At 50.6% G+C, this 13709-nt stretch overlaps 2 protein-coding genes across 2 annotated transcripts in view; one reads left to right on the top strand and one right to left on the bottom strand.

Moving 5' to 3' along the window:
• The window catches only part of pde11a (phosphodiesterase 11a), a 42370-nt gene extending 36299 nt beyond the window's left edge, over window positions 1–6071 (top strand). Inside the window, exons 16-20 of the mRNA XM_056289867.1 lie at window positions 163–240; window positions 367–430; window positions 550–624; window positions 1746–1829; window positions 5755–6071. Of these exons, the coding sequence (XP_056145842.1) occupies window positions 163–240; window positions 367–430; window positions 550–624; window positions 1746–1829; window positions 5755–5979 (526 nt within the window). The 3' untranslated portion in view covers window positions 5980–6071. The remainder of the gene's footprint in view (window positions 1–162; window positions 241–366; window positions 431–549; window positions 625–1745; window positions 1830–5754) is intronic.
• A 6405-nt stretch (window positions 6072–12476) lies between these two features.
• agps (alkylglycerone phosphate synthase) overlaps window positions 12477–13709 on the bottom strand; it is a 40102-nt gene continuing 38869 nt past the window's right edge. Inside the window, exons 20-21 of the mRNA XM_056289791.1 lie at window positions 13135–13263; window positions 12477–12554 (exon numbers count right to left, since the gene is read on the bottom strand). Coding sequence (XP_056145766.1) covers window positions 13142–13263 — 122 coding nt within the window. The 3' untranslated portion in view covers window positions 12477–12554; window positions 13135–13141. The remainder of the gene's footprint in view (window positions 12555–13134; window positions 13264–13709) is intronic.

The raw sequence follows: 13709 nt of genomic DNA, 5'->3' as shown, positions 1-13709 counted from the left end.
ATAATGTGGCATACTGACTCAGGGCACCTACTACACCAGTTCCCATGCACTGTTTACAATAGGTTTTCAGGGCCGCCCGCTCACAAATTTTCTAGGTGATACCGCCCCCTTGTGGATGTATTATTACCTACATCTGCACTGTCCACTTTGCCTTCCCTGCAGGAACAGGAACACCTTCTTTGAACTGGTCAGCAAAGGAGAATACAACTGGAACGTGAAGGCTCATAGAGACATGTGCAGGTAATTCCCTGCAGACAGCAACACCCGAGCACCTCCAACCAACCGTGATCATCAACGCTACGTTGAAGTTTGAGATTATGAGAGAGATTATGATGAGCCTTTGTGGTTTGTTTAATCCCGCCTCAGGTCCATGTTGATGACGGCCTGTGATCTGGGCGCTGTCACAAAACCTTGGGAAATATCACGCAAGGTGAGAAATACAGGGTCATTAGTGTTGGCATTGTTGCTGTTAACGAGACTATACCCAGAAGAAGACGGACACGGTGTGTTCCTAAAATCATTCAGATGAGATCTTGTGTCTTCTGTCAGGTGGCAGAGTTGGTGACCAACGAGTTCTTTGAGCAGGGGGACAGGGAGAGATCTGAGCTGAAGCTAACCCCCTCGGTGAGTACATTAAATTACCTTCGCTCGGGCTGGTCTACATTATGTTTCTCCTCTAGTGACCAATGCGAGGATGCAGCCCGGGTTCCTGCATCACGCAGCTGCTGTGCATATAGGCCAAGACAGTGCAGCAGATCTTTTTGGTCTGTTTGCTGTTGCTTTCTCTGGGAATTTTTTACATTTTTTTTGGAAACCAACCATCTATGTAAGGCACATGAGTCACACAGAGCGTGGTCACACTGTGACATAAGTGAATTCTAGCCTGGACACTCACAATCGCCCAAGGGTGATTTTTGGGCTTTCCAAGTACCAAGCCCTGTTTCTGCAAGTGGCTCAAAGCACAGCAAGATCAGACTTCTATTTGTATTGTCTAGATGTAACCACAGGATGCTGTTATTTATTCTTCCATATTCTCTTCGGGTTGCTGTGTTGACCGAGGCGGTAAAATGCGATAGTCTTTATCATACCCCCTCGGGAGTAAAAATAACTTAAAACAATGCTAGAAAAAGCATCTTTGGTCTTCAAGGAACACGTCTTATTCAACTCAGAATGTGTTCATATTGCCATCAAAGCCATTGCACCAAAATAGTAGACTGCTGTGTTTTGATTCTGGACCGTTTGAAGGCTAAGCGGTGTTGTTTCTGGTTCTGAGAGGGAGAAGCAACAGCATTCTGTGTGCAATTACTGACTGTTGACTAATCGAGGCTGGCCACATTGCCTCCTCTGTGAAGTAGCTAATGCGGTAGCCTCAGGTCTGCCGCCTGTGTCAAACCTTTACCACTCAGTGTGTGGGTGTTGAAAATTAAATATTCAACTTGTAAGCCGTAGCTCGGTAACTATCTCTGAAGCTCAGCCTCTGTGGAGCCTCTGAAGTTCAGGCAGGATGGAAAAATAAAACCCAAATAAACTTGCCTTGTCTTGAACAGTGGATGGGGGGGGAAATTTGCCGCCCCCCCAAGTAATCACAGTTGTGCATTGAGAAACCATTGCCGTTTTTTCGCTGACTGACTGGCAGCGGCGTGATTGTATTTTTATGAAATGCTGCCCCTTTTTTCTCGCGTTTTCGACGGTGCGAGGCGTGAACCAGAAAACGGAGGAGTCTGATTGTGGCGTTTGTGTTTCAGGCTATCTTTGATCGAAACCGGAAGGACGAGTTGCCGGGGCTTCAGCTGGAGTGGATCGATGGGATCTGTGCGCCCCTTTACGAGGTAATCCGTGGTAACGCCGTCCCAAACGCCCCTAAACCTGCCGTGCTTTCTGGGCTTCGTCATGTACCACTCGCCCTCATCCCCACCCCCTCTGATGTCGGGGGTGGGGACTTGCAGAATTACAACACACTCTCTTCCTCCCAGAGCTCCCGAACCGAAAAAATAAAATTTTTGTTTTGTTGGGATTTTTTTTTGTTGAAATCGCTGAAATACCATCAAGGTCGCACGTCATGTGTGTGAGAATTCAGGAACGAGTCTTCATTTCCTGGATGTCACAAAGCTCAGCAAACAGGCGCCGTGTGAGCGGCTCTGTGACATTGGTGGTGGTAAGTCAGGCACTGTGCTTTGGGGTTCACTGCACAGTGCTGAAGAAGGCAGGGATTGAAGGGAGTGCGTGTGCATGCATCTGTGTGTGTGTGTGTGTGTGTGTGTGTGTGTGTGTGTGTGTGTGTGTGCATGCATCTGTGTGTGTGTGTGTGTGTGTGTGTGTGTGCATGCATCTGTGTGTGCGTGTGTGCGCCAGATGCTGACGTCACGAATCGCCTGCCCCTCCTCTGCCCCTGCGGCAGTGGCTGTGTGGGAGAGTTAGGGAGGCTGACTTCCTGAGGAGATCAAGGCCGTTGTTAGATAAGGCGAGCTGACGGTGTCAGATTAATGAATGACTGTGGGAGGAGTCAAGGGCAGAATGGTCCCTTCGTTCCCCCCACTTGAATGAATCCTTCCCTAAGCGCCCCGGCTCCTGTCGGGCCCCTCCAAAAACACTCACTTGCCCCGACAGCCACATTGTCCCTGACCCTGATTGAAAAAAGAAATAAGAGACAATGAAAATATCGAGTCAATAATTACAGTCTGAGCAGAGCTCGTCGTCTCGGGGCTGTCTCTTCCCGACTGCTGTGGCTGCCTGTGTTGTGCAGATGAAAAGCAGTGAAGGATTATGTTCTCTCTCCGTGTGGGGGTTTTGCCTCCACATTGCCTTAGCGGGGCATTCGCTAAATGCTAATGTTTTGAGAATGCAGATATTGAGCTGCGCCTTCATGGTGCTGCCAATTAAACAAGAAAGAAGAAGGGAGACTACAGAAAGTTCAGAGGCGGCGGGGTGGGATGGGGTGGCGGAGGGGGGGGGTGGTGTCTGTGGGAGGAAGAGATCTTGTTCTTGGTCTTGCTGATCTCCTTCTCTTGGTGGTGGCTCACTACCGTGTGGAATGTTAATCCCCTATTATGTAACCTTCCATCTTCAAAGCACACTAGATAACAAAGTGTCTCTCTCTCTCTACCTCCTCTCTCTCACTCTCTCTATTTCTCTCAATCTCTCCATCTCTCACTCGCTCTCCCCCTCTCTCTCTTTCTCTCCCCCCCCCCCCCCCTCTCTCGCTCGCTCGCCCCCCCCCCCCTTCTTGGACTACCTCAGTGGAATAGCCATGCTGTGGAGACCTGTGAGAAACCTCAGTCAGGTCCATGGTGGAGAGATTCTAGGCAGAATCATGAAAAGACCTGTAGCCTAGACAAATCCCTAAAGATTAACATTATCAGTGGCGTAGTTAGTCGAGGTTTGTGCAAGTTACAGCTCCTCCTTTTCTTTTTCTTTTCTTTTTTTTACTCCCCCCCCCCCCTTTTCTCCCCAATTTTATCCAATTACCTCACTCTTCTGAGCCGTCCTGGTCACTGCTCCAACCCCTCTGCCGATCCGGGGAGGGCTGCAGACTACCACATGCCTCCTCCCATACATGTGGAGTCGCCAGCCGCTTCTTTTCACCTGACAGTGAGGAGTTTCACCAGGGGGATGTACCGCATGTGAGGATCATGCTAGTCCCCCCCCAGTTCCCCCTCCCCCCGAATAGGCGTGCCGACCAACCAGAGGAGGCGCTAGTACAGCGACCAGGACACACACCCACATCCGGCTTCCCACCCGCAGACACGGCCAATTGTGTCTGTAGGGACGCTCAACCAAGCCGGAGGTAACACGGGGATTCGAACCCCATGTTGGTAGGCAACGGAATAGATCACTACATTACCGGGACACCAAATTACAGCTCCTTCAAGGCCACCCCACACACACCACTCCACACACACCACCCTACATGCAATGCCATTGCGATGACAGACTTAGCTATTTAGCGCCCCACAATCCACACATTTTGTGTTGAGCAATCTCCAAGATGCACAACAGTGCACTACACACACGCATGCAGACATGAAAATAGACACACACACGTGCACACACACACACTTAAGTTTGTGCACAGAGACACACAAAAAACTACAACCAACTGAGGGGCTTAATTGCAGCAGTCTGACATAGTGATTGGGGGGGCGTAGGATCCATGTGGATCTGCTGAAGAGGGACTACACGGTCCCTTTGTGTGCTGATGTTCTCAAGCGCCACACGCCAACAGGTTTGCATTAGAAATGAACACTCCCGAATGTGCTTCGTGGAAACGATTATGCATTCCACATAAACAATTGGGCATTAGGTTGTGGTTTTTTTTGAACATCGTTTTGACGTTTACATTTCCCATTATAGAACACAGTTTTACTCTTAACTCGACAAGTACGGGTGTTGTTTTGTGAGCTGGCGAGGGTCCGTTCTGAAGGTAAACGCTCCCTGAATTGCCCAACTGCAGTTAAAATTCAGTCAGTTGGCAGCTTTGATTGGTTGTGCATCGCCAAGATGCAAATGATTTCATGTCCCTGCTGTGGCAGTTAGACCCTCCATTAATTGTGCTGGAAGGCGGTGTGGTGTGGAGGGCAGGGAGTAATGTACAGCGTGGTTTTTATGGACACTAAACGAGGAAACTTGTGGAGTTTGACAGTTTTTCTTTTTAACTACTGTTGCACGCCTTAATGTTAGACTCGCACAACACGCAGAGTGTCACAGAGAAAACATGTCAACAACACAACATTGTGGGCGTCCGAGTAGCATGGCGGTCTATTCTGTTGCCTACCAACATGGTTCGAATCCCCGTGTTACCTCCGGCTTGGTCGGGCGTCCCTACAGACACAACTGGCCGTGTCTGCGGGTGGGAAGCCGGACGTGGGTATGTGTCCTGGTTGTTGCAGGGGGGAACTGGGGGGGGGGGACTGGGGGGAATAACGTGATCCTCCCACACCCTCCTGGTGAAACTCCTCACTGTCAGGTGAAAAGAAGTGGCTGGCGACTCCACATGTATGGGAGGAGGCATGTGGTAATCTGCGGCCCTGCCCTGATCAGCAGAGGGGGTGGAGCAGCGACCGGGACGGCTCAGAAGAGTGGGGCGATTGGCCGGGTACAATTGGGGAGAAAAGGTGGGGGAGGGGGGGGGGGTCCAAAAACAAACCAAAAAAAAACAAAACATTTCTGTTGTATTTTGAAAAGGATTTTGGCTTACAGCTACCGTTTCCATACGAAACAGTTTTGATGATATGAGAGGGAATTACAGACGCTTTCATCGAACGCCGATATATCATATTTATTAAGATATATCATACGTATTACGATGTATCATATTTATTGTATGTATTAAGATATATATGTATTAAGATATATCGTATGGATCATATGTATTAAGATAAAGACGATATTTGCAGAGTAGAGGGAACAGAACCCCCTTGTCTCTGGGGTAATTCATTAAACGGTGCATGAAAGCCGTGACTGCCTGTTTACAGCTCAGCACAGTGTAGCGACAGAGGCAACTAATCACAGCCATACATGTGCTTCTATCGTAACAACACAGCCATTTCACGGATCAGAACCGTCGCGCTATATTGTTGTTGTCGTGGCGCCGTCTTTGTTGCGTTTGTTTCGTCCATAATGCACGTGATTAATAACGGTATGCTCTTCATGCTAATGCTGCATTTTACCCCATACATTCTCTCCTTTGTTTATTCTCTCTGACTCTTAACACTATTTCTCTCTGTCTCTCTCTCTCTCTCTCAACCCTCCTCTTAGACTCTGGTCAAGTTGAACCCAAAACTCCAGCCGATGCTCGACATGATCCAGGCTAACAGGGCCAAATGGGAGGAGCTGAACAAGGAAAGACAGCGGAGCCAGAGTGCATCCCAGCCCCCGAGCCACTGTAGTGGCGAGGGCGCAGAAACCAATGGCTGCACCCTGGTCAGCGCGCCCTGCCGTAGTGACAATGCTGAAGGTGACCCGTCTAAACCTGCTAGCTAGCTAGCTTCTGCTTCCGTCTCCAGGCAGATGTTTTAGCTTCTCTCCTCTTAAATGCGGGCCTGCAGAAACCAGCAGTGCAGTGCATGCAGGGGTTCTTGGGCTCTCCTCCTCGCTTTTGCTACTAGAGATGAGTTTTGGACTTGAGCGCGGCGCTGCCGTCGGAGTGTTTTTATGGTCCTTCGAGGCTTCCTGCGCCGGAGGCTGACGGCTGTGTTTTGGCCAACTTGTCGGAGCAGCTATTCGCTGTCTGGTGGAAACGGCTCTTAAAGAAAACATGACTCACTGTGTCAACACGTCAACTCTTTCGGGCATCGGGCAGTTTTGCCGCGAGGGAAACGGCGGTCTCGCGACAACGGGGCATGGAGAATACGGGAGAGGAAGTCTCCCCCACTGTTGATCTTTTGCTCTTGTTACCTATTCGTTGCTAGCATTTTGTCCAGGGGAATGTTTTTTTCCTTAATTTTTTTTTTTTTGTAAATCTGTACATAGGCTCTTGGATTTGAGAGAGATGCTATAACCAAGTGCTGTCTGAAAAAGGCGGAGTAAGCTCTAGATTGTTATAAGCCGTCTGCAGAGTTTCTGGTGGATAAAGGGGTGGAGGAGCAGCAGGGCCCACAGCAATGCTTGCAATGCAAATTCAGTGCTCTGCTCCCTCCCCTCCTGTGCCTTGTTTCAAGACCCTACTGAAAAATGCATGGCCTCCTCACCAAGATGGTTAGATAGTATGGGAATCCATATCGAGCCATGACGTGTTTTGTAGTAATTAAAGCCAGTTATAGCAGTGTGCCCCGAGTCCCGAACCCTTTTTAGCCACCGGACACTAGTTATTCTCCGTAGGGAGTAGTATTCTCGCCCGTTTACCGATAGCAGGATCTCACTTATTGTCTCTCTACCAACACACTTCAGTACACACACACACACACACACACACAATAATGTGCCTTTACAAAGCTCTCATAATATCACATTTATAGATGACTTGCTAAGGAGTGCTGACAATAGTTTGCCGTTGTTTTTATAACCGTTTTGCAATTACTCAGTGACGCAAGTTCTATTTGGATTTAGCCGACATGTTCCTGCACAATCTTCCGTCCGTCCACATTCACAACACAACGTCCTCGCAACGCCAATTTCAACAGGAACTGTTTTTTTGTATAGAAGTAAACTCTATATTAATTATCACAACTGACCTCTCCTCGGAGCTCGCCCGTATAGCGAACACATTTTATTTTCAGTAAACCGAACCTGATATTTGAACCCGGTACTGGTCATATTGAAGAGCCCACGTCGTCAAAAGTTATTACTTCTAAGTTTCATTTGGGGTACAATGATTGAATTGTGTTGTAGCTTTATGAATTGGAGTTCATAATGTGACTGTGCACATTGTGTGGCATGGATCTGTGTGCTGCTGTACTTTGGTTGAAGACCTAATTGAAGTCGACCTGAAATTTGAAATGCATGGCGTTTTCTCTGCGGTATTGATTTTTACCAACCTGCTGTGGATGTAGCAAACGTGAGCCAAAAAATACCTCATATTTTGAGTTTTATTGGTAAACACAGGTTAATTTATTGAAACGCATGATTTAACTTCTATTGCATCATGTTAAGTGAATTATTAATGTTGCTGTTATATTTTTCTATTTGGTTGCAGATGTAGACAACCTGGCACCGTCTTTCTTTGCGGTGTGACGTGCTTCTTGTGTTACTTCACCCCCTTTTCCTTTTTAGGAGCCATGGTTCGTTCATAATAAAGCTACACTGGAAGAAAACCCAAGGCATGTAATGGCAAATGTGCAATGTCTCTGTTCTGACTTCAAATAAAAACGTGCTGCTATACGTCTTCTGATTACCTCACGCATGCATTCATTCATTCATTCATTCATCTTCAGCCACTTCTCCGGGGTCGGGCCGCGGTGGCAGCAAGCTAAGTAGGGCACTCCAGACGCCCCTCTCCCCAGCAACGCCCTCCAGCTCCTCCTGGGGTACCCCAAGGCGTTCCCAGCCCAGACTGGACATGTAGTCCCTCCAGCGAGTTCTGGGTCTACCCCGGGGTCTCCTCCCAGTTGGATGTGCCCGGTAAACCTCCAAAGGAAGGCGCCCAGGAGGAATCCTGATCAGATGCCCGAACCACCTCCACTGGCTCCTTTTGATGTGAAGGAGCAGCGGCTCTACTCCGGGCTCCCTCCGGATGCTCGAGCTCCTCCCCCCATCTCTAAGGCTGAGCCCAGACACCCTACGGAGGAAACTCAGTTCAGCCGCTTGTATCCGAGATCTCACCCTTTCGGTCACTACCCAAAGCTCATGGAAGACTGACTGGTAAATTGAGAGCTTTGCCTTCCGGCTCAGCTCCCCCTTCACCACAACGGTCCGGTACAACGTCCCCATGACTGCTGATGCTGCACCAACCCGCCTGTCAATCTCCCGCTCCATCCTACCCTCACTGGTGAACAAGACCCCGAGATACTTGAACTCCTTCACTTGAGGCAACAACTCATCCCCAACAAGGAGGGAGCAATCCACCATCTCCCGGTAGAGAACCGTGTTCCTCCTGCGTGGAACACACACACGTTAGTTTTCCTGGCGCAGCAGCGCCCTCGCGTGGACAAACGTATCACTACACGTCGAGTTGACCGTTTCAACACTGGATTAATACGGCGCGTGCGTTGCCATTCATGTATTTTAGGAGAGATTTTAATTCATGAACGTGGAAGTTATGTCGGACCAAACTGGGAAGACTTCCGTAGGAACCACCGTCCGGTATATGAATCGATCGCCGATCTCCTGCCAAAGTAACGCGGTCCTGCGTGGGAGGTGCGTTTGAAAACCCTGTGCGGATGTTTTGGGGAGTCTACTCACATCGATTCATACACCCGGCAGCGTTAAGGCCGGGAGGGGGGAGGGGGGGGAGGGGGGTAGCGGCTCAGGCTGAACGCTGCCGCTGATGGGTGTTGGGTGACGTCAGCAGCAGCGCGTGGGTGGCTGCGTGGGTGGAGATGACTCCCGAGGGAGCGGTAGGAACGCCTGACAGGGAGAGGAGACGAGATGCCGGAAGCTCGTCCGTGCCAGATCGGCTCGAGCTCGGCTGGGCGCGCGCAGCGCTAGGCACGTGCGCCGGGGCGAGTGGGCGGCCCGCGGCCCGGCTCTGCGCGGCCCGTCTCCTGCGGGCCACAAGCTCCCGGGACTTTCAAACCCACCGCGGCGGCCCGAGTCTGGCAAGACGATTAAGGGACGGGACTGGAAACTCCCGACACGCAGGCCCCCGAGGGCGTGAGGGAGGCACGTGTACTCACGCGACGCGCTCGCATGCAGGAAGACGGATGCGTGCGCGCGCGCGCACACACACACACACACAAAGAGAAACAGACAAACAGACAGACCCACACACAAGCACACAAAGAGGCACACAGAGAAAGACACCCACACACACAAAGAGGCACACACAGACAGAGAGACACAAAGAGACGCACACACACACACACAAAGAGGCACACAGAGAAACACACACACACACAAAGAGGCACACACACACACAAAGAGGCACACACAGACAGACACACACACACAAAGAGGCACACACAGACAGAACACACAGACAGACAGACACACTGACACAGGCACAGAGAGACACATACACAAAGACAGACAGACAAACGGAGACACACACACAAAGAGGCACAAACAGACACACTTACACAGGCACAGAGAGACACACACACAAAGACAGACGGAGACACAGAGAAACACAGACACATAGAGAGACCCAGACAGAGACAGAGACAGAGACACACACACACAGGCATACTGAGAGACACACACTGACGCAGAGGCACACACACACACACGCAGAACACACCTACAAACAGACCGACAGGCAGACACACACAGAGACACACACAAACACATACAGAGACCCACAGAGACAAACACAGAGACACACAGGCATACTGAGAGACGCACACAGACAGAAAAACACAGACACACAAAAACAGGCACAGAGAAACACAAAGACAGACACACACACACGCAGACAGAGAAACAGAGACACACACAGACAAACGGAGACACAGACACACAGTCAAACACACAGAAACAGACCCACACAGAGACAGAGACAAACGCAGAGACACACACACACAGGCATACTGAGACACACTGACGCAGAGGCACACAAACACACACAAAGACAGGCACAGAGAAACACAAAGACACGGACACGAAGACAAACACACACGCAGAGACACCTACAAACAGACAGACACACACAGACACAAACACAGAGAGACACACACAGAAACAGACACATACAGAGAGACCCACACAGAGACAGAGACAAACAAAGACACACCGAGACACACACACACACAGAGACAAGGGAGGAACAGAGACGCACACAGACACACACACAGTTCTACTTGTGTGTCAGACGACGTCATCAACAACATGGCGGCGGCGGCGGCGGCAGGAAAGGGACCAGTGTGTGTTTTACTTCAGTTTATTGCACAAAACAGCGTTGACAAAATGTAGTTGAACAGTAAGAGTTAGAGGAGTGGACAGTAACAAAAGGTACATCTAGAACATTCAACAAGGCTCCAAAACGGGTTCAGTGTTACGAAACTGTTCAGAAAAGGCCGTGCGGGGCGGCGGGTCCCAGACCGCCGTCTTCACAGGAGACCCCCCGCGAGGCAACGCCAACGGACCAGTCCGGTACAGACACTTGGGAAGAGAGGAGGACACGCCGGGCGAGGACAAGCACAGACTAGAGGGGCTGTGACCGGGGGGGGGGCCACGGGGTGGGGGGTGGGGGGTCGCTCCCGGTGAAGTGCAAGCGGCGCGGCGGTCAAACGGACCGCCTTTCCTCAGCTCGGACCAAACGGAGGCGGAAGGCCGCGCCAGAGGCGGCGGTTAGAACGTTAGCTGGCACAGGCCGGGGGTCACGCCGCAGTCGGCATCTAAAAACACAACTCCCAGACGGGAACCGCTGGGAACGGGGCCACTTTCCGGTCACGGGGACGACGAGGGACAGGGAGTGTTGGGGGGGGGGGGGGGGGGGAGGGTTTCCGTGTCCAGAAAATAAATCTTTTAACGCCATCTGACGGCGCTTCGAACCACGTCTTCAGCGCAACAGAGCTGCTGTAACAGTCGCAAATATCAACACGTTGCTCAGCATCCGGCGAGGGCGGAGTCGTCGGCATACGTGGAGTTAAAAAAATAACAACGTGGCCGTGTGTGCGTTGCTAAACCTGTGGGAAACCTGTACTTACTACATACAGCATGTACAAACATACGCACACTATATGTTTGCATGGTCTGTGTGTGTATATATATATACATGTATGTATATATACGTATATATATATGTATGTATGTATGTATGTGGAGCGATGAACGAAAAGAAAAACGGTTCTCTGTGGAGTCTTTGGTACGACATCAGCACCAGAATTCAGAGTCCTTTGCAAACGTGGTCACACCGAAGCAGGGGTGAGTTTAACACAACAGCGTGGCTCACTAAACCCTCTGGGTTAACAAACCACGCCAGCCAAAAGCTTTCCATACATGAACTACATCCACATACATATCACACATATCATATCATATATATATACACACACATATGTATATATATATATATCTATAATATGTATATATATATATACATATTATATATATAAATATTATATATATAATATATATCTATACATATATACACACAGATATATACATATATACGTGTGTGTGTATATATATATATATATATATACACACACACACACACATAAGTCCTCTTCTGCCATGTTCTTCTAACTGACTGATATCTACTAAGGTTTGGAGGGTGCCTCTGCTCAAATACCACATGGCATCTCTTTCAGTGGAGTTGCACGCACACATGCATGTGAACACACACACACGCATGCATGTGAACACACACACACGCACAAACATGCATGTGAACACACACATGCACCTATGCATGCACACACACATACGCTCGCACACATGCAGGCACACGCACACACCCTAAAATTCATCAGGTCCAGAAAAAACACACATCTCCTGTGGCAACAGTACGGAAAAGCAAAACACATGAGGACACAGAGGACCTGGAGGACCTGGGGGACACGGAGGACACAGAGGACCTGGGGGACACGGAGGACCTGGGGGACACAGAGGACCTGGGGGACACGGAGGACACAGAGGACCTGGGGGACACAGAGGACCTGGGGGACACGGAGGACACAGAGGACCTGGGGGACACAGAGGACCTGGGGGACACAGAGGACCTGGGGGACACGGAGGACACAGAGGACCTGGGGGACACAGAGGACCTGGGGGACACAGAGGACCTGGGGGACACGGAGGACATGGAAGACACGGGGGGACATGGCCACCAACATCAACATGAAGTGGAGATCGGCATAAGGGAGGGTACCCATGTTTACGGGGGGGGGGGGGGGGTATTGTGTCCAAAACTTGTTGTTGGTCCAAAGAGACCTGTTGAGCGGGGGTGGAGGAGGGAAAGGCAGACATCGCTTCAGAAAGGCACAGAGCTCCAGAAAGCGCGTTCGTCTTGAACTTAACTGCTAAAGTAGCGCCGTACACCAGCGGGGGAGAGAGAGAGAGAGAACAGGTTACGACAAAAACAAAACCAAACCAAAAAAACAGTTCGATCAAGTTGGCGAGGATTTTTAGGAAACCGTTAACGGTAAGCAGACGCGAGGACGTCACGGCAACGCCGTGCCGCGTCCGGCGCTGGAGGCCGCGGCCGCAGACGGACACCCACGGCACCGCGGCCCGTCCGGTCGAACCCGCAGACTCTTGACACGGCGGGGCCGCGGTCCAAAAAAAACAAAAACAAAACGACAACAGCTTCAACCAACGAAAACGAACGACGCCGACCGACCGACCGACTGCCGCGCCGCGTCGACTCTGCGACATCACGTGACGGCAAGTTGGGAACACTGGGGCGAGTTAACAAATGGCACCACATGACACTCATCAGTGACCAGAAAATAAAATAAAATAAAATAAAATAAAAAAAAGACACGATTTCCGTCTCCAAATAAACATTTAGTAACCCAATGCAAAAGGGAGATGCGGTTAGAAAAAAAAAAAAAAAGGGGGGGGGACCAAAAAAAAAAAAAAAAGAGAGAGAGAGACCGGCGAGTTAGAGGAGGTTCCTGTTGCCGAAGATGTTGTCGGGGTCCAGGTAGTCTTTGACCGACTGCAGCATCCCCACGCCCACGCTGGACACCGTCTCCCTCATCCACTCTTTCCGAAGTTTGCCCACTGGAAGACGAGAGAGGAGGAGGAGAAGAAAAGAGAGAGAGAATAAATAAATAAACAAACAAACCCGGGGAGGAAGCGCGAGAAAGAGAGGGGTGGGGTGGGGTGGGCGGGGGGAGGGGAGGGGGGGGAAGAATCTGCACGGCTGATTGCTCGGCGGGCTGCTGGGAGCCAATCAATCTTGTGAGAGTGAGTGAATAAACAGAGGGTGATAAATGCTTTTATTCAGAGAGGAGAAATGTTTTGCATGGCGTGATTTATGGAGCTCAGCAGACTATCAAACTCATTAGGCCCCGGCGCTCCCACAGGAGGGGCCGGCTGGCGGCTGGGGCGGCCGTCCCCTCGCTCGCCGAGCCGGCCCGCCGCTCCCCTCCTTCAGAGCCGAGAGTGAGCGTGTGTGTGTGTGTGTGTGTGTCGCCAAGGAGCCGGTGGGCGTGCTCTTCCGGCTG

The sequence above is a fragment of the Lampris incognitus genome, chromosome 11, assembly GCF_029633865.1.
Source record: "Lampris incognitus isolate fLamInc1 chromosome 11, fLamInc1.hap2, whole genome shotgun sequence".
Classification (NCBI taxonomy): domain Eukaryota; kingdom Metazoa; phylum Chordata; class Actinopteri; order Lampriformes; family Lampridae; genus Lampris; species Lampris incognitus.
Note: the sequence above shows the minus strand (reverse complement) of the source record. Positions and strands in the feature narration are given on the sequence as shown.